We start from the raw sequence: 24,915 nt of genomic DNA, 5'->3' as shown, positions 1-24,915 counted from the left end.
GGTCTGGTCTGGCTCTGTAAGTGGCATACAGTAGGGTAGGTATGCTACCAACTTGCATTGAAAGGGGCCAAGACAGCATTGCAGCAATAGCCAGCTTATAGTATGTATTCACTGGTTAAGTAATATGACAGGTTTAGCATACATCCTTGTGTATGAAATGTGAAATTGTTTAAAATTTGGTATTCTTGCCACGAAGAACTGTCATATTTATTTCAACAATAACTAGGTTATTTCAGAATTTTGCTATTAAATTGTATTATGTCAAAATGTGCCTGTTTTGTCAAATGTCTTTATTCTGAACAATGTCACAGCGGACAGCCAGGACATTTATCTTAAACAATGCCAATACTAACATGTAGGATATACATAAGTAGGATGGCTTATCAAGAAGACTTTTATATGTAACACATTAATGTCCACTGAAAATCTCTAAATTCAGGTAATGTTCATGATCAACATATTTTTTATCGACAGACAGTTATCTATTACATGAAGAATAGAGATTAGAGAAAACATCAAAGTGGGTACTTTTTTCATGATCAAACATCTTCAAAACGAACTCAATACTTTTCTACAAACACTCGATTAACAGATTTATTCCTCTTAATTTGGTATGTGTATCATTATCATTATCATGCAAGCTTTAACATAAAATTATGCAAAGTATTTAGTTAAGTTGTGTTTCACTTTCAAAGTATTTGTAATCTACACCTCCATTTTCATTATATCATGTAGACTTATAATTAACCCAACAGCTCATTTATTAAAGGGACTGCACCAAGTTTGTTTTTTGGCTTGACAGAACTGGAAATATTTTTTCCACATTGATATACCATTTAAATAAGGCCTGGACTAATTACTTGTGTGCTAAATTTCAGTCTCAGATTATTCCTTCTATTCATTTTTTCAGGATGATAATTTTAATTGTGGAAAAAGGACCCAAAAGTAAAAAGCATCTAATAAAATCAAATTGTTTCATCATTTTTTTTACCTAGATTGGGCAAAGAATTGTACAAAAATAAAATTTACAATCTAATTTGTAATATTTCTTTATCATTCTGTGGTATACTTTTACGTTTTAAGTGCCAATGTTGATCTTTAAGGAAATTTAAACTTTTTCAGGCTTTTGAACACAGGTTATGTTCCTTTAAAGTCAATTGGCCTCCACCAAATATATGATTTATGAGAAATTATATAAACCATACCATTATGACAATGTACCAAAGCCAGAAAGCAAAAAATATAATGTTACATTCAAACAAGGAATTATCAAAAGCATCAGAACTATTTCTGCAACTGGAACAATGCCCTTTTGAAAAGTCAGTTTTGACATTTCATACTTAGGCTTTGTAGGTCCCTGGGAACGGGGTTGACATTTGAACAGCCATTAATAATACATGTACTAGACTTATTAGTATGAGAACTGCAATTAGCCAACCCATAATTGGTATTAATATGAAATATTCAGGCATATTACAAACAATTTGGACAACAAGAGGAATTAATTTCTTCCAGTCTTACTAATTGCTAATTCTCATCATGCGCAAGCTGGTAATGAAAAAATAATTGCTCTGTTTTCTGAATGCATGAATCCCAAAGGGGCAAGACTTAAGTTTTTCAGAGAAATACAAAATGAACTCAATAATTTACATGTAATAGGGAAATAACAGGTTAAATTGTTAATAGCAAAGCCTTGATTTCCCTTTGGTGCCATTTCAAAACGGCTCAAATTATTAATATTTTTTTGTACTTGCAAATGAGTGTAGACATTTTGCATAGTTTTATTCCTAGGTCAATTCATTGCTAAAATATGAATTTTGTGTCAATCAAGATTATAATTTAAAACTGGACATCACTGTAGACAGGGTATTTTTTTAATATCCTTTTCAAATACTTCAAGATCAAATGTTTTTGTTTCAACTAGAAACCTGAATGTAATCCAGCAATAACTGGGCTATACAAAGTGAGTCTCACAGTTTAATAGTAAATTTTAACTAAAATACCACTAAACAAAAATACCCAGTCCAGTAATATCATGCTGACACCATGTCCTCCAAGGTCTACAACTAGCAAATAAATGACAAGTGACAGGTGAAGTGATATACTTTTATTCAATAAGTCACCATAAGAAACCCATACAGGACTAAAAGTTATTTTATTTTATTTCTTAACAGTTGTGCAGGACAAACAGCTGGCTCTTAAACATGCAAGATACAAAGCACCATCACACTGGACCTTGGATGTTTTAAGGTCTACTCACAAGTTGTTGTTGTTTTTTTTGGTTACTTTCGGGTTTTTTATTTGGTTGGTATTTACATCACACTGGCACAGTATTTGTCATATGAAGTTTCCAGCTTTACTGGTGGAGGAAGACTAATTCAGGCACAAATGGGCGCCTGAGAAGAACCACTGATGTTTGGTAAGCTAGCAAGCTAGAATCCTCACATAAAAGAATCCAAAGTCCCTGTTGGGAGGGTCAGTGGTTTGAAGCCAACAACCTTAATCACTCGGCCAAGGACACCCACCAAAGTTGTTAGTAACTGTAGTTGGGAGTAGCTGGAGATCAACTTTGTGACACCTAGATTTGTAGTCAAAAAGTGTAACCACTTGCTAGGTAATCAGTTGACACGATTTCATAGTATGTTTATAGTATGACGCGGCCATTGAGGATCGAACCTACTGTATACAAGCTGACACTCTACAACTCGGCCATTGCTATGGTTCTATCTTCAAGAAGCTAGGACTGCTGGAATGAACATTACATAAACTGCCCAATATTTTTTCTTGTACAGCAAAAGGGTGGGTGTTCTCACAAATTGTATTAAAAGGAGTATAACCACATAGCTATAAATATATATCTACCAGTCCCAATCTCTTTCCCTTTATAGCACAACTGTTTTTTTTTTGTTTTGATTGGGTTTTACGTCACACCGACACAGTTTGGCGACATTCCAGCTTTACTAGTGGAGGAAGACCTCAGGTGCCCCTCCGTGCATTATTTCAAGCACGAACAGGCACCTGAGTCAGGGCTACAGATAACATTTTGTGTATATTTGGTAATTACCCCTTATTTTGTGATCTATTGGGTTTTTTCTATTTTCTTTGAGTTATTTCTGTATTTTTTACCCTACCCCCTCTAACCAATTTGGGTTATAAAGTACAAGTTCATGCATTTTACCCAAAATTTTTTACCTTCATTGTAGACATTTGTAGGTTTTGTACGGTAATAAAAAAGCTACTTACTACTTTGCTTTATGGTTTATTGGCCTAGGATATTTCCAAGTTGCCTTATATAATTTAAAGGTTAAAACAGTCTGAAACAGTATGATCTGCCTGATGTACGCGTTAAGTAATAATTTTCGTCATTACGCACCAGTTCAAATGTAGTTTGTATAAATAAGAATTCATTTACTTTTTCTTACCCTTAGTTATTATTTCTATTGGGTTTTTAGACATTTTAATTGGGTAATAACGCAAATATGCATGTTATCTGCAGCCCTGCTGAGTAAACTACCGACGTTCCGTCAGCTAGCTGGATAGCTTCCTCACATGAAAGAATCCAAAGTCCCTGTAGGGATTCGAACCCACAGCGGTGAGGGGCAAGTGATTTGAATTCAACAACCTTAACCACTCGGCCACAGACGCCCCATAGCACAACTGTTTATTATAAATAAAATATATAACATGTATAGTGTAGATAAAAATATGTTTAAACTAAAATTTTCATACTTAGAAAAACTGGGTTATTAACTTATTTTAACTGTGTGAATCATCATTTTCATTAATGTATGTATTCATTCATCATGCAAGAGCACTGTATTTTGTCCCAGTAGTGCATATTGTGGAAAGAATAAATCATTATAACTGTAGTATAATACAAGACAAGCGTGTAAAACAACCAAAATGGCTAAAAATGCCAACAAAACTCATATCAAGGACAATGAAGAGAAATAGATCATTTCTGACAAGCATATTATTTAAATTCCTGCCATAAACAACAGTATTCCCATAGCATCAGATTCTCTAACCAGTGAAACATTGTGTTACACTTTAAAACTATACATTTTCATTCCCCTATGAATTGTATTCACCAAATATTCACTATTCAATGACAACAAATGTAGCATTTGGAAGAAACGTGAAATTCCTTTGAATATTTCACAACTCTAATTATTACAACATACTTGTTTACTAAACACTTCTTTTTCAAAACAACAATGGAAAAGGCATGCAATTTCCAAGTTCTGTACAACACAGCCCAAAACAACAAATATAGCAAAAAGCTTCTCTGAATGAATACACAAGGGCATTGTTCATCCGCTAAATGTACTACATATTTATTAGATATAAAAGAAACAGTACCATTTGAAATTTTCATTAAAACATTTCACTCCACTGTCAACGAAAAAAACAACTCCTCACCAACAGCTGGGTTTGACTAAGAAGACACATCACTTGTCCAAGCAATATGTTATTTAGTTGTACATGTATACCAAAAACAAACATAAGGTGAGAGAAGTAAACCTTACCATTATTCACCGCCACGATCTTTGCCATGACTATTTTCCATAATTTGATTTGATTTTCCATGTATTTTATTCTAAACAAAAAAATATATATACCTACATACATACCCAATTTCCCATTTCTGTTAGAACCTCTGACATGCATGGCAGCAAACATTTCCATTAACCAAGCTATTCTTTTGGCTTAATAAATTCTTTCGAAACTTGAAAGTTAGTACAAAATTACATACCATAAGATCACAGTAAACCCATCCTAGATTAGTTGGCATCGTGGCCGGTTGTAAAGCCGGTAAAACCGGTGGCATTGCCGTCACAGTAGGCACTGTAGGTACAGTTAAAATCTCTTTTTGAAGAGTAGGTACTGTTAAAATTCCTTCCATCATTAACTTATAATAACAAGCTTTATCAAAGTCTCCAAAACTCTCCTACTAATATCCCAGCTAGGAAATATAATCCAATATCCAAAAAATTTTCAACACAGGGCATCCAGTATTAGTTAAAACTTTCGAACTTTATTCCATACTTTGTCACAAATGATGTGTGTTAATTTCCGCAATAGCTGGGGAGATAATTATAAATCAATCCCATTGAAATATGAATTCGCGAAATGAGACTCAGCAATTTGTTCAAACAAAGAATTTAGGCACCTAATTATTTTGCTGTTGTCTATATGAGGCAGTAAAAACAGAACCAAATTCTACTCGGACTGTTATTTCCAATACTAAGTTGATGTGTTTTCACAAGTCGGTTATCCAACTTGTTCTCTTTCTTTTTGCTTCCAAAATTTCTTGTAAAATAATCACCGAAACGCCCTAAATCAGTAACAATCAATTTTTAATTCCCTGAAGAGTTTTCAACTTTCTGTACCAGTTAAGATAGAATAAAATCGCCAAAATCTCTCCTACAGAAATTACGCTGAATTATTTAAACTAAACTGTTATTTCTCCCCATTTTCTCCCATTTTTGTCATGTAAATCTGATTTAATCCAATTTCAACATTTCCTATCCCTTTGATAAATACTTTAAGAAATAGTTTTAACCTTAAGAAGATGAACAGAATATTAATTTTATAATTCATTTAAATAACATATGAACTGGTGCACACATTTAACCGTTAAAATCCTTTCATACAACTGGTATTATGAAGGAAACAAAAATTAAAATATTCCCTTCTAAACACATCTACACTTGTATGACATCGTTCATGTTTTCATATTTATAGAATTTTAAACATTTACAACACTAGCTGTCAACACAAAAATTGGAAAAAAAAAATATTTTGAATGCCAACTGTATCAAAATAAAAATAGAATGTGCTCTTTTCACTTTTTAAGTTACAAATGATAAAACATCCAAACTATAAACTTATGCCAAATTTGGAAATAAGATTTATCATTTCGGAGATTTTTTCGGAAAAATTCGACAGTAGAAAAACTGTGTACAAGAAATACACTGTTAAGTACTGTAATAACTTAACATGAAAAAAATGTAAACAGTTTAAACAACAATCACACTTAAGATTAACTAGGAGATATTCAGTCTCTAGGACATTTGCTTACAGTTGACGTAATTTATTTTCTGACAATTGACAATCCATTGTCAGTGTGTAAACGTATAAAGGGACAGACTTAAAGTGGTCTGCACTCAGGTAAGGGACAGGTAAGCGTTAAATCCTTAAATAAATGATCTCATTTTAAGTGTCCTGAACAAATGTTCCTCGATATTATCGACCCCTAAGATTTCCATTTGTAAATTCAATTACAGTGTATTCATCAAACAAAAAGAATTAATTAAATTCTGAAATAATATTGCCCATCTGCAAATAGTTATTTAATGATTTTCACAAATAATTTGTTGAAACACAAAAAAACCTACTGTGTATGAACAAGCAGATAACTGTCCTTAAATAAAAGAGAGAGAGAAATTTTTTATTTTTTTTTAAAAGAACCATTTCATATGATTGTGAGGAAATTAATAAAATGTAAGAAAAGTATGCTATTTAGAAAGATCAACTTACTCCTTTACAATAAATGACAGTTATATGCAGATATCATGAAAGTGGTTCTTTTGTGTGTAATTGCTAAAGAGGCAGTCTCTTTAATGTCAAGTATACAAATATTAAAACAAATTAATCAGCCTCGGAGAAAGCCTTGTACAGGCTCTAAGGCCTCTAGATTGCCAATTAGTCATTTCGTTAAAAAGCTTCTTTTCAAATGATCAATCAGTGATTAATGGAGTAATGACATAGGCCATGCACAAAATTAATCATTAATCCATCACACTACCTGAATCTCACTAATTTCTACTCCAAATTTCAAATTTCAAACTAATTTTTTCCTTCCTTTGTTTTTCTTTTTATTTTTTTCAAAACACAATAAAAGAAGAACACATGACGGTGTTCACATGGTCAGGTAGTCTAAAACAAGCCACTTTCTCCAAAAGATAATTCCACATGTCAAGTACTTGGCCATTAAATTTTATTTCGTTCAAACAAATAAATTTTCGTCTAAAATGAGATAACTTCCGCCGCGCATGCGCCTCAGTGTGCTTCCGTCCGCCTCGGCGATAACACGTTTTTGTAGTTGTGCGTAGCGCAATTAAATGCTATAGTTAAGAATTTCAATGCGCGTAGCGTATTGTTAACTTTGTAATAAGTTTAAAGAAGGTTTTTTCTATTACGCGTGGCGTAATTTTACGAGTGACAATTGATATAAAGTTGTTTTTATAACCAAATTGTGCACCGCCCGTAGGGTGGTGGGGTATTGCTATTCAGTGTATAACAGTTTAAATTAGATTGTGATATAAAAAAAATGGCGACTTTGTCGCAAGACATGCAAAAAGAGTCAGAGAAAGACAAAAGAACAAAAAATGATGAAAAGGGAAAGTCGAGCCAAAATGGGAAAACTCGAATAAAATCGTCTAAAAAACAGAGTAATGAACCCGAGTGCGAGAGTTCAAATGAAAAATCACAGAAAATGATTGAAATAAATAATAATCAGGAGTGTATGATGGATTTACTAAGATCAATTAGAAATGATCAAAATTCTTTAGTCAATCGTTTAGATTTGTTGGATGGTCGTATTCATAATCTAGAAGATTCTAGTAATGATCAGTATTGTGATTACTACAATGAGAATTATGAAGGTGATGAAATGCAAGATAGTTCTGAACAATACACTCAATATAGTAACCTGGACATGAGCTATCATAGTCCATTGGACAGCTGTTACACAGAAAAAACTGTAAATAAATCTAGTGAGACTAGTGATAAAGCATCGGAGTCTGTTTCGACAAATAACTCGGCCACTGCCAGTAGATTTGATAAACTTGCTTCTAAGTTTGTTTCGGAGGAGGTTGTGAGTGATGATGTAGATAACGCTCTGGCTGGAAATGTGAATAATTTGTTCAGGAATGGTTTGGGTGATATTGTCTATGAGAATATGACTAAAGATGATGTTTGTGCTCGGCCAAAAAATTGTGAAGGATTAGTTGTTGTCAAATTAAATAAGCTGATTTGGGACGTGGTCCCTCCAAGATCTCGGAATAATGACAAGAAATTACAAAATATTGAGAAGTCTATTGTCAAGGCCGGAGTAAATTTGACAAAATCGATGAATGAGCTGGCACATTTGGAATCTGAAAAAGATCAGAGTTTTGGTACCATACTTGACACATGTAATGATGCTTTAGCTTTGCTTGGTCAAGCTAATGTTCAGTTAAACCATGCAAGAAGAGATTTTTTGCGTCCTGAACTGAAAGCAGATTATGCGAACTTATGTAACCATTCTTATCCATTTACGTCGGAATTATTTGGTGACGATGTATCTAAAGCTGCAAAAGATATTGAGGATTGTAACAAGATGGGAAATCGCATGCAGTATGGTCCTTCTTTTCGTGCTAGAGGACGTGTCATGTTTAGACGTCGATTTGGATTTAGGGGGCCCCGCAGGGGTCCTTATCCTCGCATTGGGCAGATTCAAGAGTCTTTTGAAAAAGGAGCTCCAAAAAACTGGAACAGAGGCCGCCAGCGCGGTTATCCAAGAACTTAGATATATCACAGGTAAGAGATTTGTTTGTTGCTGGTAGATTGACAAATTTTGTTTCTGCTTGGAAAAATATTACGAGTGATCCTGAAATTTTAGATATTGTTAAGCATTGTCATATAAAATTTCTAGGTGGTATTATTCCTTGCCAAGACAGGCTTGTGCATCAGATTAAATTTAATAGGGAACAAGAAAAGATTGTTGAGTTTGAGATTGAAAAATTGTTAGAAATGCAGGTAATTAAACAGGTTACATATGTTGAGGGTCAGTTTTGTAGCCCATATTTTTAAGGGAAAAGAAAAATGGAGAATATCGACTAATATTAAACCTTAAGAAATTTAATGAATACCTGCCATATCATCATTTCAAAATGGATACATTTGAATCCACCTTAAAACTAGTGACAAAAAATATGTATATGTGTTCAGTTGATTTAAGACATGCTTATTACTCTATTAAAATTGCTGATGAGCATCAGATCTATTTGAGATTCAGTTGGAAAAACAAAATTTTTCAGTTTGTTGCCATGCCCAATGGTCTTGCTCATGGACCATTAATATTTACAAAATTACTTAAACCTGTGTATTCTACGCTTAGAAATAAAGGTCATATCAGTAGTGGGTTTATCGATGACAGTTTTCTTGGTGGCCACACTGTTCAAGAATGTCAATCTAATGTAAATGAAACTGTCAAATTAATGACTGACTTGGTTTTCTCATAAATAAAGAAAAATCTGTTATGGTTCCTACCAAAAAGATGACACATTTGGGTTTTGTCATAGATTCTGAACTAATGAAAGTTTATTTACCTGATAACAAAAAAGACTTCATAATTCAAAAGTGCACAGATTTGTTAAATCAAACCGTTGCAACTATTCGACAGGTCGCTCAGGTTTTAGGTCTGTTGGTTGCAGCTTTTTCTGCTGTTGATTTTGGCAAATTGCATTATAGAAATCTGGAAATGGCTAAGTCTGCTGCTTTAAAACACAATTGTGGAAATTTTGATAAAAATATGCAAATTTCTGCTTGCATGAAAGAGGAACTTTTATGGTGGGTTAACAATGTTGGCTTAGCATATAGAGTTATTGACAGGGGAAATCCTGAAATTGTAATTATAACTGACAGTTCTCATTTAGGCTGGGCATTTGTTTGTGAAGGTAAAAAAGGTCATGGCCGTTGGACTAGAGAGGAAAAAACAGTTTCATATAAATTATTTAGAAATGAAAGCAATTTTCTTTGCTATAAAGTCTTTGTGTAGTAAATTAGCAGATAAACATGTTAAGATTTTGACTGATTCCACTACAGCAGTGTGCTATGTAACTAATATGGGGGGTTGCAAATCTGTTACTTGCAACGACATGAGCAAAAGTATATGGAAAGTTTGTGTTGATAATAACATATGGCTTACTTGTAGTCACATTGCAGGCAAAAGAAATGTCGCAGATGCACCTTCAAGAAAATTCAATGATAATATTGAGTGGGAATTGCGACAGGATATTTTTTGAAAAAATTTGTAATTTATGGGGTAAACCAGATATTGACCTTTTTGCGTCTAGATTAAATCATAAAGTGACTCATTATTGTGCATTTGAACCAGACCCTGGGGCAGCATACATTGATGCTTTTAGTATAAACTGGAGTTTTTATAGATGTGTGTATATATTTTCTCCTTTCAGTTTATTAAACCGTTGCATTCGCAAAATCCTGACAGACCAGGCACAAGCTATAATTATTGTACCACTATTGAAGACACAAGTCTGGTTTCCAGCATTGCTGAGAATTTTAGTGGACAATCCACAAGCGAGACACTCCTTCAATTGAAACAGCTCAACAAAGTGCACCCTATGGGGAAAAGGTTGAAACTTTTGGCATGTCGAGTCTCGGAAAATCATTTAAAAACCAAGGTTTTTCAAAAAAAGGCTACCGCAATATTTCTTGCATCGTGGAGGGTGTCGACCAAGCAGCAGTACAAAGTATATATCAACAGGTGGCTTCAGTTCTGTAATAAATGGAAAATTAGTGAGATTCAACCGTCTATAAATAGTGTTATTGAATTTTTAACAGAATTATTTGAAAAAGGTTTGAGTTATAGTTCTATAAACTCTGCTCGTTCAGCATTATCATCTCTAGGAGTAAAATGGGAAAATATTTCTATTGGGAACCATCCTGTAGTGGTGCGTTTTTTACGTGGAATTTTTATTTGAGACCTATGAAACCAAAGTATTCCGAAATATGGATGTAAATAAAGTCTTGATATATTTAAGGACTTTGAGTCCAGTTAGTCAGTTAACTTTAAAGGATTTAACATTGAAATTAGTAATGCTGATGGGTCTTACGAATGCAACTAGAGTACAAACACTTCATTTATTAACTGTGAAAGGTATTCAGAAGTTAAAGACAGAATTTATTGTTTATGTTGATGGGCTTCTCAAGCAGAGTAGGCCAGGATATAATGTTGTCTGTTGTAAATTTTCCGCATATCCGCCAGATAGGCGTTTGTGTACATATTTTGTGTTAAAAGAATATTTAAAACGTACCAGACAGTTTCGAGGGAAAACTGAAACCAAGTTGTTCATAAGTTATTCAAAACCACATAATGCTGTGAGTAAGGACACAATTTCTCGTTGGATAAAGACAGTTTTGGTTAGGTCAGGAATAAACATACAGATATATGGTCCACACACTATCAGAGCAGCTTCATCTTCAAAAGCATACAGATCAGGGGTTCCAGTTCAAAACATTCTACAAACAGCTGGTTGGACTAATGCTTCAACATTCAGAAAATTTTATAACAAATCGGTGGAAACTGGTGACAATTTCAGTAATGCAGTTTTAAAACTGTAGAAGGTAACTTGTTAAATTAATAGGTACATGTGTATCTTTTGTGTTAAACTTGTTTATTTCTATTTTTCTACGTTGAAATCTCATTTTAGACGAAAATTTATTTGTTTGAACGAAATAAAATTTTAAAATTAGACGAGACTTACCTGGTAAGTTGAAGTATAATTGGAATTTTATGAGTTCCAATAATAAATTGAGTACTAAAATGCCACCCTACCCACCCTACACTTCACAGATCTAGTTCAAACTTTACAAGTCTAATTATATAAAAAAAAAAAAAAAAAAAAAAAAAAATCGAATGATATACCAGTATTGAGTAACAAGGGTTTTAAATGTAAAATATACTAAGAATGCTGTTTAGTAGAAAAATAGAAATTTGTTGAAGGCTGAGGCGCATGCGCGGCGGAAGTTATCTCATTTTAGTACTCAATTTATTATTGGAACTCATAAAATTCCAATTATACTTCAACTTACCAGGTAAGTCTCGTCTAATTTTAAAATTATTAGACAAACATATTACTGCTCAATAAAAACTGGAAAAAAGCCATTCACCCATTAGATTACAAAATAATACCATTAAGTCATATTTCAATTCAGATATACAGACGGCACTGACAATTTTAGCATAACAATAAACAAACAGGACAGTATAAGCCCTTAAATATCCAATTATAACACGTTTCAAATACGTAAACCAATTGGTGAAAGTATGACCAAATAAAAGTTTGAAGATTGAATTCCAATTAGATCAAAAACGAAATATATTAAACTACCCATGGATCAAACATTTTTTCTACAATAAAGACAAATTATTCCCCAACAACAAAATCAATGAGAAAAAAAAACATTAAAATCTGTCCCAACTGATAACTTTGAACTTTTATTGATGCATAACAATTCAAACAGAGCAATTATTTAAACATCAGATTTTTACAGTTTTATCTTCTTTTTTTTTTTTTTTTTTTTGGTAAGGTATTTAAGTTTGTTTGTTTGCCTGGTTTTAACACCAATTTCAACACATTTTTTGGTCTTTGCAGTCAGTCTACCTATTACACACCAGCTTAAGTGGATAACTAACCAGTAATTAAATTTCCTATTTCTCAGGAAAGGAGACAACCTAAGTATTCAACCCTGTCAAATTTCTGAATCAGCAACGTGACACCAATGACAGTAAGACTGAATGTGCCCAAGATCAGTTGCCTGGGAGAAATTTTCGCCTCACCAAAAGATCGAACCAGTCCACCCCTAGATTACAAATGTCAATGCTCTCCAAATTGAGCGCAAAGTGGGCCAGGGATCTTCAGTTCTAACGTCCTTTTAATGATACAAGACTGTTATAACCATATATACATGTATATTACATATTACTAAGAATACTGAATTTTTTTTGTAATGTAATTTTACACTAATTGTGCTGTCTGACCAGGCTCTGTAACTGTTGACATCTCAATTTTTGTATTTTCACATTATCAATTTAAACATTTTGCCGTTTATTTCACAAAAAATCCTTTCAGTAATTAAGAAAGTTACATTTTTGTTTTTTTTTATGAACCCAGATATATGTATTATGTCTGTATTTTTTTTTTTTATTTTTTTTTTTGAAGGACGGGCCTTTATTTCACATTACTATTTTTCCCGCCGTCCCAGCTTTAATTTCGTGCAAATCGATTGTTCATGTTTTGCACGATCTGTTTTCCCGCTCAGTACTCAGTAGTTTGCTATATATTGACTAAATTTTAAGTGACATATTGCAATGCACTGGACGTTATACAGGTCACTATGACGGTGACAGACAAATTATATTTTTTGTCATAAAATTACAGGCTTGTACAAGGTAAATTTAATTTTCTAGTGATTTTGTTTCATAATTTTTTTTGCTATTTCGTTAAATACTATTTTCTATTAGAATTATAGTTTAATTTTGATTCAGGTTTAGTTATTTGGCAGTAATTTATTGTTTTCTGAATTTGCTAAATTTTTGCAGATTAAATTTTAAAAAGCTCTTTTTATTCTAGTGTTTTCGCTATTGCAAATTTTATACCGAGACATGTTAATTGATGTATGTTAATTGAAGTTTTGATTATATTGTAATTGTATAGGAGCTATGAATATTTTTATAGATATATATATATCTATTCATAAGTAATTTATTATGGTTCTACCGTATTTGTGTAACTTTATGTAAAATGCTGCAGTATCGTAATGATTTGTTTCAATCAATTTAATTTACGTTATCATTACTTACTTCATTTCATTTATCATCAGTTTTGTTATAAGTAAATTCAACGTTATCAAAACTAACGTATCTCTAGAGAAGGTCTTCAGTGGGCATGATTTTGGAAGACGTTTATTTTATTGGTGTGTTATTATGTGGCGTATATTTGATATATTTACAACAGCAGTATTAAATGCTGATGTGATTTGAATTTTTGTTCCACGGAATGTTTATATAGGTGTTACTATAGGGACATTTTGTTTATTTCAAAGAAGCACGTTAATTTTATGGGAAACCGACAAAGGGTCGAGTCTTTTTTTTTCCCTAAGGGACTTTATTATACCCCTTATGTTTGAAATTATCATGGAACTTAAATCATCGTTTTTACTTTGGTAGCTTCTTATTGTGAGGGACCTAGCCATCATGCCGAAGATGACACGGAGGCCCTCCACCACACTTTGTCCATGGCTAAAGGTGAACATTGCATGCCCTTCAGTTTAGGATCCTAATCAACTGTGCCAAACTGTAGGAAGTACAGTTACGCTTGATAAGATTTCATACAAGACGCCCGCCATTGTGACGTGATTTTGTTTAACAACGCCACCCACTTTAATTGATACATCATGACAGAAACTTTAAGGGAGAAATAGACTGAGATACGTTGATAGTGTTTGTTTGTGCAGTGACTTATCATAGTAGTTTATCATATACAATCATTTTTCATTTTATAAATATTCATTTCTGTAAATAAATTTGTATATATTTTTCTGTTCTGAGTTGTTGGTTGTTTTTTAGAATAGCAATTGTGGTCGGCCTGGTATCCCATCGTAGTCCCTATTGTTGACATTTGGTTGACCTCGACGTGATTGATATACCGGTTGATATAGTTGTTTATTCTGAAAAAACTCACACTCACTTTACTGCAGCTAGGTTATATAGAGCTAACACTAGAAACTTTTTTTGGTTTTTATTTTAAGTAAAAAGTTTTTTATTATACAATTAAAAGTTAAATTTAGTTTACTTAAAGGTAGTTAAATCGTTTGGTATCACTTTTAATTATTTTTTTTTTATTTATTTATTTCGTGTGATTATAATTTCCTTAACCATTTTTCAGATTGATACCGTGACAAATGAAACGGAACTTGTGTGTGTGACAGCTATCCAGCCTGAGAGGTTATAAACAGCCACACAGACCGCGACAAGTTGGACGTTTTGGACGTTTTAGGGTGAGTTCGTTCCATTTTTCCTCCTTTTAGGTGTCACTTTATGAATGAGACCACGGTTTTTGTAATCTGAAAGTGACCTTTCGGTAAAAACACCGGAAGGTACATATATACACACATACACTCTGTATGCAATGTAAGGTACTACCCGCCTTGTGTACTTTTTCTAGATAAAGAAACTGTGTCTTGTTATCTAAGGTGAACATTTTAAATTTATTGTGTCATTTACAATTTTTATTTGTGTTTACTTTGGTGTCTGTAAGTGATATTGAAACTGGCCATATACCTTTTAGTATTTTTGCACTGTGGGGTAAGTGCTACGCGACATTGGGAGTTTTTGGGGTCGAAGTTTGGACTTTGAAGTTTAAAGTATTTTTGAACAGTTTTTAAATTATTGCCTACTTGTCTACCTGTACGGCAATTTAAGATTAATTATTATACAACCTTAGTGAGATACTTAGGATGAGTTTGAAAGCTTAGTGTTTGTAGTGGTGGAGGTATAGTGTTTAGAATATATGATACATTGTTTTATTTTTAGTACTGTGTAACAGTGAAGGTACATTTTTGATTATAGCGCTAGTAGTGATAAATTTGCGTTTAATTATATGGTGTTACAAACTGAAGTGTAGTGTTATAGTGCAGCCGTGATTTGCACTTAGTGAATATTAGCGGTGTTGGTGGTTTAAGGGGTTGTAGTGTTTACCCTTTAATGATACTTTGATATCATCATTGGTTCTACCTCACGGTAAGATTTACTTGTATCTAAGTTGTTGTTGTAGTAGTGTTACAGTGTAGGAAATACTACTTTAATAAGTTCAAGAATGACTAGTGTAAATGAGTTGATGAGGTAGGTCAGGAGTTAGGGTATACGAGATGAGGCTTTGAGAAACTTTGTTAAAGAGGAAGCAAGCCAGGGAGCGTGAAAGAAAGAACATAGTAGGTTTAGAAGCTGAAGAAGGAACGTTTAGAAAGCTGAGAAGGATAGGTTAGAATTAGAAGCTAGGTTACGCAAAAGAGAAGTTAGAATAGCTGAGAAGGAACGTTTTAGCGAAGCTGAGAAGGATAGGTTAGAATTAGAAGACTAGGGTTAGCAAAAGAGAAGTTAGATCTATGAAGTCCAATTTCCTAAGGAGAAAGTTAGAAATAGAGATAGGAAGTGGAAAGAGAGAAGTTTAAGTAATGAGGCTAGTGTCTGCAAAGGGAGAAGTTAGATTATGCTCGTCAGTTAGAAAGAGAAAGGAGGAAGCAGAAGCTAGGAAGTTAGATACAGAATATAAGATGAAGATAAGAGTTTAGATATGTTAGGTAAGAGAGGGTGTAGGTAAGGTTAAGGTTAAGATGAACTCATTTGTGACGAAAAGATTGATTCTAACTGGATGCGTATTTGAATGTTTATGAAACTTATGCGTCTGCTCAGAATTGGGAAGCATGAAAATGTGGTCACTAAACTTACCGTTTCTTGTTAAAAGGTACTGCTAGGGAGTATTTGATAGGCTTCCATTAGAAGAAATAGGACGGATTATGATAAGCTGAAAGATGCTTTTGTTAAGGCAGTTTGAGGTTGACTGAAGATGGGTATATAAGAAGAAGTTTAGGACTGAAAAGGCCCCGTGAAAATGAGACCTTTTGTTATGTTCCTAGCTAAGAATTTGCTCTAGATACTTAGATGGGTGGCTAAGATTGAGTAAGGTGGAGAAGACTTATTGAAAAGTTGTTAGACTTCATAGTAAGGGGGATCAAATTTTTAGATATCTGTAATAGAGAACTAATATCGAAGAACCTTAGTAGTAAGAAGTTGTTTTCAGCCCGTGAAGTAGCGGAAGATGCAGAGTTTGTTTGCCAAGACTAGAGGAGGTCGAAGTATGTAGTGAATCATGGAATTAAGGAAAGAGCTAAGCCTTATGCACTGCCGAGTAGACCTGTAGGATAGAAATCAAGGTTAGTAGTTATCGTATGCAAAGAGGTAACGATAGACTGGTAAATAGAGGTAGAAGCATCTCAGCAGTATGAAGGTTATAATGCACATGTTGTGGTCGTTTAGGTCATACAGCATTTTTCCTCTGTTTTAGATATATAGGCTACAAATAAAGCTAACGCAGCGGAAGACATTAAGAAACCGAACACAATTGAATCCAAGTAAGAAATTCAATAATAGTTATCAGGGTAATAGAAGGCGAGGAGGTTTTAGAGGTAGGAGTAGAGGTAGAAGGAAGAAATAGAGATGCAGATTCGAAAATTTCGATGCGAGATCAGATAGTGGTAGTAGTTTGATAGAACTTGGGGATTTTGAAGACGTGGGTACAGTTACTATAAATTCATGTCCGACAACTAGAGGTATATGTAATGGTAAACTATAGTTGCAATGAGAGATACTGGGTGTACATGTGTCATAAGGTACGAAGGAATTTGGTAAATGCAAAATCAATTGTTAGGGAAGTCCAGACGATGTAAGTACATTGATGGTAGTGAGCCAACAGATTTAGACATGGCGTTATTTGATCTTGATTGTCCATATTACAGGGGTACTGTAGAAGCAGGCTATGTGTAGATAATCCTACAAATGATGTAATTATCGGTAACATAGAGGGTGCTGTAGAACCAAATTTTTTGGTAAGTTAGCTTCAGCAGTAGAAACAAGAATCGCAGAAGTAAAGTTAAAGCTCATAGAAGACTTAAAGTTCCTTCACAGATTTTAGACATCACCTAATGTAGAGTTTGTAGAGAAGTCAGCAGGGCAGATGGTACATTAGGATGGTTGTAGAAAGAAAGCAGAGGAAGGTAATGGTTAGAAACTGTAGAGGTAAAGGGCAAGTGAAGTTTCAGATCAGGAATAAGTATGTTGTTTAGAGAGTTTACGGCAGGAAATGGTGAACGTAAGTAGGCAGTTAGTAAGTTTTCCTAAGGATCTTAGGGAGACTGTGTGTTAAAAAGTAGCGCATGACTCGCTTTTGGCAGGACATCTGGTATTAGGAAGCGACAAGTGATAGAGTCTTAGGGGAGTTTTCATTGGCCAGGTGTTCTTTGTAGAGGTTAGACGATATTGTCAGTCCTTGTGATATTTGTCAACGTACTATTTCTAAAGGTAAGAATAAGTAAAGGGTAACTTGTTAGGTAAGATGCCCTTTGATTGATACTTCCTTTTAAGAGAGTTGCCGTTGATATTGTTGGTCCGATCGAACCTATTGGACTGATAGGAAGAACCGATATATTTTGACCATGGTAGACTATATGCTACCAGATATTTCCTGAAGCAATTGCATTGCCTAGTATAGAGACCTGAAAGAGTAGCCGAAGCAATTAGTTGACATGTATAGTAGATTAGGTGTTCCAAGAGGAAATGCTTACAGATTGTGGAATCACAATTTCTTCACAGATTATGACATGAGGTTTAGTAGGTTGCTGTCTCTTAGACAGTTAACAACTACACCGTATCATCCGATGGTGTCAATGGTTTAGTGAGAAAATTTAATGTAGTTTAAAGCAGATGTTGAAACTGGATGTGTAGTGAAAAAGAAACCTACAGATTGGGATAGAGTATTTGAATGCTATGTTGTTTGCGTATCGGGAAAGTTCCACCAAGAGAGTTTAGGATTCTCGCCATTTGAAAAATTGTTTTATGGACGTAGTATAAGAGGTCCAATTACCCATTTTGAGAGAGTTATGGTCAGGAAAAACAGAGAATGAAGAAGTTAGACAACTTTATCAGTACTGTGTAGTTGATTTGCAAGAAAAGACTAGAAAGTACATGTAAGATAGCACAGCAGGAGTTAGAGAAGAGCAGTATTAGGTATAGAAAGTATTTAACAACAGGAAAGCTAGAGATAGAACTTTTTAAGAAGGGAAGTAAAGTAACTGGTTTTCTTATACCTACAAAACGCAATAAGTTGTTGTTACAATGGAAAGGTCCATTTGTAGTTTCCGAGGTCGTGAACAAATTAGATTATCGGATAGATATAGGTAACAATAAGATCAAAACTTTCCATGCCAATATGCTGAAGGAGTATGTTGAAAGAAATTTCGAACCAGAACGAGGTGGCATTTGCAAAGGTAAGTGCAGCTATTGTAGAAGCGGAAAATGGGTATGATAGATTAGAGGAAGATGATAGTTTAGAAACAAGTTATCAAGATGATAGTGACATATTGTTATGTCCATTGAAGAAAGGTTCAGAGACATATAAAGATGTTCAGGTCAATCCTGACTTACAAACAGATTGTAAGACTCAGATTGCAACCCTTGTTAAAGAAATTTTCAGATGTTTTAACAGATATACCCGGAAAATACGTCATTGGTTCAGCATGACATTAAGTTGACTACGTCAGAACCGGTAAGGACTAAGGGTTATCCTATTCCTTTTCACTCACAGCAGATAGTAAAGGAAAGAAGTTGATAAAATGCTAGAGTTGGGAGTTATCGAACCTTCTAATGCTCCGTTTTCTAGTCCAATTGTCCTTATCAGGAAAAAGGATAACACGATTTAGGTTCGGTATTGATTTTTAGACAGATCAATAAATGCACTGTATTTGATGCGGAACCGATGCCCAATATGGAACAGATATTTTCGAAAATTATCAAAAATACAGGTTTTTTTCGAAAATTGACCTTAGTAAAGGATACGGGGAATTCCCTTTTTTACCCTTTCAAAATTTGACCCCTTTTAAACCCCCGTTTGGGGCTTTTTCAATTCCCCGGGAAAATTTTTCCCCCTTTTGGGTTTAGTCAATGCCCCTTTCAACGTTCTTTTAGAATTTTATGAGAAAGGGTTTTGAAAGATTTTAGATTTATCAGTGGTTTTTTTTAGATTTTATTTTTTGGGCCCCAAAAATACATTGCCAGACATATCAAAAGCCTTTTATGAGTTTTTACCCCGGGTTTGGTTTGTAGACCGTCCCAAATGTTTTTATAAAGTTTTTTAAAAAAATTTGGGAAAGTTTTTGGTCCCTATATAGGGGGGTTTGTAAGTTCCCTTGAACTTTTTTCTCCAATAAGGCAAGGGGAATTCAGGAAAACCGGGGGAGACCCCACGGGCTAAGGGGAGCCGGGCAATTTTTTTGGGGTTTGTTTTGGTTTTTGGGGACCGGAAATTCTCCCTAAAATTTTCCGCCAAATTTCTGTTCCTGACCAATTTTTACAAAAAAAGTTTTCAACCAAAATGTTTAATTTAAAAGGGGTGAAAGTCAAAAAAGGCTTTTAAAACTCTTAAAAGGGTAGTTTGACCGGTCCGCCCATTTTGAAAATTACCAGATTTTTGACAAAAAATGTTTTAAATTTTTTTAGAGTTTATGCTGATTTGGATTGGATCTGATTAAATTAAGAAAAAGGTGGGGGAAATTTTCCGTAGCTTATGCCAGTAGGAAAATTGTTACCAAAGAAAGAAGTTAAATTTTGTAAAGGAAGGATTTCCCTTTGGTATTGTTTTGGGGGTTTTCCCAAATTTCACAATACTTGTTTGGGAAGGAAATTTTTTCTAGGACAGATCACCAAACCGCTTTTTTTATCTTAACAAGGCAAATTAAATAAAAATAGAATAATGAAGATGGTCTTTGCTTTTGCAGCCATACAAGGATGAGGATTAGAGCAATCCCAGGTAGAGAAAAACATAGGTGCAGATTATTTAAGCAGGGGGGTATAATGTAGAGTGTAAGTGTAGTATTTATGGTGGTTTATAAATATGGTGTACAGTATTTCTACTTACATTTTTTGCAATTTGTCGTTTTCACTTTTGTTGTATTTAAAGAAAATTTATCAAATTTCTTATTTAAAGGGGGGGCCGTAAATGTCACAAAGTGAAAGTACATTTGTAAAATATTGCATTATATATTTTCACGCCGAAACCTCATTTTTACTCTATATTCATTGATGTGAGATTGCATCATCTTTTGTTTAATTTAGAGTTTTCGGGTGAAATTATTATTTGGAGTATTTTTATGGTTTGCATAAATTTTCCATGTATCAATTTAAACATTTTGCCGGTTTATTTCACAAAAATCCTTTCAGTAATAAGAAAGTTACATTTTTGTTTTACTGAACCAGATATATTGTATTAGTCTGTATTTGAAGGACGGGCCTTTATTTCACATTACTATTTTTTTCCCGGCCGTCCCAGCTTTATTTTCGTGCAAAATCGATTGTTCATGTTTTGCAGCGATCTGTTTTCCCGCTCAGTACTCAGTAGTTTGCTATATATTGACTAAATTTTAAGTGACATATTGCAATGCACTGGACGTTATACAGGTCACTATGACGGTGACAGACAAATTTATATTTGTCATAAAATTACAGCTTGTACAAGGTAAATTTAATTTTTCTAGTGATTTTGTTTTCATAATTTTTTGCTATTTCGTTAAATACTATTTTCTATTAGAATTATAGTTTATTTGATTCAGGTTTAGTTATTTGGCAGTAATTTATTGTTTTCTGAATTTGCTAAATTTTTGCAGATTAAATTTTAAAAAGCTCTTTTTTATTCTAGTGTTTCGGGCTATTCGCAAATTTATATACCGAGACATGTTAATTGATGTATGTAATTGAAGTTTTGATTATATTGTAATTGTATAGGAGCTATGAAATTTTAATAGATATATATATATCTATTCATAAGTAATTTATTATGGTTCTACCGTATTTGTGTGTAACTTTATGTTAAAATGCTGCAGTATCGTAAATGATTTTGTTTCAATCAATTTAATTTACGTTTTATCATCTTACTTCATTTCATTTATCATCAGTTTTGTTATAAGTAAATTCAAACGTATCAAAACTAACGTAATCTCTAGAGAAGGATCTTCAGTGGCATGATTTTGGAAGACGTTTTTTTTATTGGTGGTTATTATGTGGCGCGTATATTTGAATATATTTACAACGCAGTATTATGCTGATGTGATTGAATTTTTTGTTCCACGGAATGTATGGTGTACTATAGTGGGACATTTTGTTTATTCAAAGAAGCACGTTATTTTATTGGAAAAAAAACAAAGGTTGAGTTTTTTTTCCAAAGGGGCTTTTATATACCCCTTTTGTTTGGGGTTATCATGGGAAATTATCTGTTTTATTTCTTTTTAGCTTCTTTTTTTGAGGACACCCGAAAATGCACGGGGGCCCCCCCAAGTATGTCCATGGTAAAGGGTGGGCGCAGGGCCCTTTTTTAGGATTTCCCATCCCAAATGTGGCCCAAACTGTAGGTACAGTTTTCGCTTTTTATAAAATTTCATAAAAAAAAAGGGACCCCCCCCCCATTGTGGGCGAATTTTGGGTTTTCAACGCCACCAAATTTTTTTGTACAAACATGACAGGAAAATTTTTTAAAGGGGGAAATAGACTTTAGAAAACGTTGGGTAGTTTTGTTTGTGGGGTTTACTTTCAAAAGTTAAATTTATCATATACAATCATTTTTCATTTATAAATATTCATTTCTGTAAATAAATTTGTATATATTTTTCTGTTCTGAGTTGTTGGTTGTTTTAGATAGCAATTGTGGTCGGCCTGGTATCCCATCGTAGTCCCTATTGTGACAATGAGTTACAAAAAGCAGTGATAACAATTAGCCAGTAAATACCCCATCCCACAGAACTTGTGTAACAATGGTTAATGAAGATGCTTCAAATTTTAATAGCGAAGGGTTTTTAAAATATGGCTGGCATATCTGTACAGTCTAGTCTGATTGCATGGACGTGTTGGCCAGTCTAGTCCTTTACAGTTACGGCCTCAGTAGAAATGGAGAGCGGTAGCCTAGTGGTTAAGATGTCTGCACCTCAACACAGGGATCATGGGTTCGAGCCCTTATCAGGTCACAACCATGTTTCTTCATACGACACCAGGACTGGTTGCTTCCAAAAAGCGGACTCGAAAGTGATTAATATAAGTTGCAAGAACTTATTTCGCAATCAAGCTTAAATAAATATGTTTAAACTAGGTAGAAATGCAACCAGTGTATATGTGTACAAACTTAATAAAAACCATAGTCATCATTTTAAAACACGGGCCATAAAACAGTTTAAAATTCTCATTATTTATGAAATATTACCATATCTTGAGCATGTGTACATCATGCAGATTGTGTTAACCACTCAAATTTCAATTAATCCTTTATAGTGCCTACCATTAATCTTAAAATACACCCACTTACCTATTTGGCAAAAAAAAAAATATATAAAAAAATCAAAAATAGAAATTGTACTTTTCAACATTAATTCAAAGCTGGAGGTATGAGAAACATCGTTAAAAAGAAGTCTCCTCATTTTTTTCCTAAAATCTTAAAAATATTCTCAGCCTCTAGAAGATTCTCAACAGTGTGACGCTTGTTCCATGCCAACTGCCAACTCAAAGAGAAATTGGGAATTTCTTTTTATTGCCCTGTTAACGATAACTAAGGAATAAGCTGCCATGAAGGTAAAACTGATGTCAACGGCAAAATCAAGGCATAGTATGGTAATTTAAAAAAAACTGATATTCTGCCTGCTTTATGGTCAATGTCACCTTCACATTCCTGCTATACTTGAATATTCATGCATTTATGCTGAATGTTTAAATTAGGTGTAAATTAAAACTTGGAAACAGTTTTTAAGTTGTCAATGACACTGTGTTATGATTTGAATTTTAAAAAATCTTCTTGGCTTGTATTTTTTGTGTCTTATAACATTTTTTTTCCAGTAATTCCTATTTTACTCAAATTTTTCTGTTATAAATAATCAAAATTCTTAATTTGGCTTGTGTCAACTAACTTTTTTCCAAATTACATCAATTTCACAATCCAAATGTTTCCTAATTCTAAGGACCCTTCCTAAAAGTCCATATTATAAGTTATTAATTCATCAATTCATGTTCCTTTCAATGACAAATCATCTTACAATACTTTCAATCTAAATGACATATACTATATACATAAGCTGAAGCAAAACCTAAGATTCCTAAAAGTCTTGTCAACAACATCAGCTTCAAGCCTTGGTTGTCAGAAAATTTAGGCCAATGCAATAAGTTAGCACCATACAAAAGCATAAACATAAAAAAACAATGATTTAAGACTTGAAAGTGTGACAATATTTCAACGCTTCTTCCAACAAACTTGGGAGACAAAGGAGAGGAAAGCCTCCCTATAGCATTTCTCCACTACGATTGATCCTGATGAATGGCAATTTTAATCAATCTTTATTTGCCTCCTGTGTGTTTACTAGTCAAATCAAATAAAATTCAAAATGATCCATTTTCCCTATTCCTCTATATTTTGTTTAATTTGCTAATCACCTAGAAGCTCTGGAAAACTCACTGCTACTTTTTTTTTAACTATGGAATAAGAGCTTTTGCCTAAGAGGGAATCTATATTTGAGCTAAGCAAATAGCTATAAGTATAGCATTTTCTTCCTAGATTCTATTCTGTCTTTACTGATTGTACTGGGTTTAGCTTCCAGTTTTCTTATGGCCCATTTTCTATCATATACCCAGCAGTTTCAGCCATTACAAATTCACAGTCACAACTGTTATGGGCCACTTGCTTATTTTCAATTATTTTTACCACATTCCTAATTTCCTACCTGACTAGTACTTATATACCTATTATATACCTTAAGAAATTACCAAGATTTCTTACCCTAGACGGTAAGACCTGTTAGTAGACCTTATTCACTTACTAGCTAGGCACTCAAACTTTTATCATTCTAGTGCTTTTTCCACAAAAAGTCAATGCGTACAAATTAAGATATATTAAAAACTTTCAGATTCTAAAAGTGCTATCATCATAGATTGAATCTGACTTTTTTAATCCAACTTTTACACTTGTACATTTTTAATGAAATTTGCTTTTCAATGACTTCAGCTGATTCAAACCTGATATTCTGAATTAGGAAAGTGTCATCTTAGTAACATACTTGCAGGGCTTTTATTCCACCTATAGCAGGGGCTATTTACAGAGATGTCCTCCCCTTTGGAAAATTCTTTAAAATTTACTGGTTCTGGTAGAATAAGGGAAGTGGTGGTGGGGATCAAGTCTGTACCTGTTTTTTTTTTAAAAAAATATCACTGCAAGGGCAGTATGATTATGGGGCCAGATGATTATGGGGCCAGAACTGAGAAATAAG

General features: G+C 33.6%; 2 protein-coding genes across 4 annotated transcripts in view; one reads left to right on the top strand and one right to left on the bottom strand.

The window, feature by feature from the left end:
• LOC132730605 (nucleolysin TIAR-like) overlaps nucleotides 1–24,915 on the bottom strand; it is a 159,581-nt gene that overhangs the window by 119,644 nt on the left and 15,022 nt on the right. The window contains exon 1 of one of the 3 annotated variants that reach the window (XM_060716570.1): nucleotides 4,757–5,714. The exons of the other annotated variants lie outside the window; for them this stretch is intronic. Within the exon in view, the coding sequence (XP_060572553.1) occupies nucleotides 4,757–4,909 (153 nt within the window). The 5' untranslated portion in view covers nucleotides 4,910–5,714. Of the gene's footprint in view, nucleotides 1–4,756; nucleotides 5,715–24,915 lie in introns of those variants that run through there. 3 annotated transcript variants of the gene reach the window in all.
• On the top strand, nucleotides 7,006–10,336 carry LOC132730604 (uncharacterized). The gene is made up of 2 exons (XM_060716561.1): nucleotides 7,006–8,586; nucleotides 10,245–10,336. The coding sequence occupies exon 1, from the start codon at nucleotides 7,337–7,339 to the stop codon at nucleotides 8,573–8,575; it is 1,239 nt and encodes a 412-aa protein (XP_060572544.1). The 5' UTR covers nucleotides 7,006–7,336; the 3' UTR covers nucleotides 8,576–8,586; nucleotides 10,245–10,336.

Source organism: Ruditapes philippinarum, unplaced genomic scaffold (assembly GCF_026571515.1).
Source record: "Ruditapes philippinarum isolate M1 unplaced genomic scaffold, ASM2657151v2 ctg1527_1_1_1_1, whole genome shotgun sequence".
NCBI classification, from domain to species: domain Eukaryota; kingdom Metazoa; phylum Mollusca; class Bivalvia; order Venerida; family Veneridae; genus Ruditapes; species Ruditapes philippinarum.
Note: the sequence above shows the minus strand (reverse complement) of the source record. Positions and strands in the feature narration are given on the sequence as shown.

Excerpts from the sequence above, each read along its gene's own strand:
- LOC132730604 (XM_060716561.1), top strand. The coding sequence starts at position 7,337 with ATGGCGACTTTGTCGCAAGACATGCAAAAAGAGTCAGAGAAAGACAAA.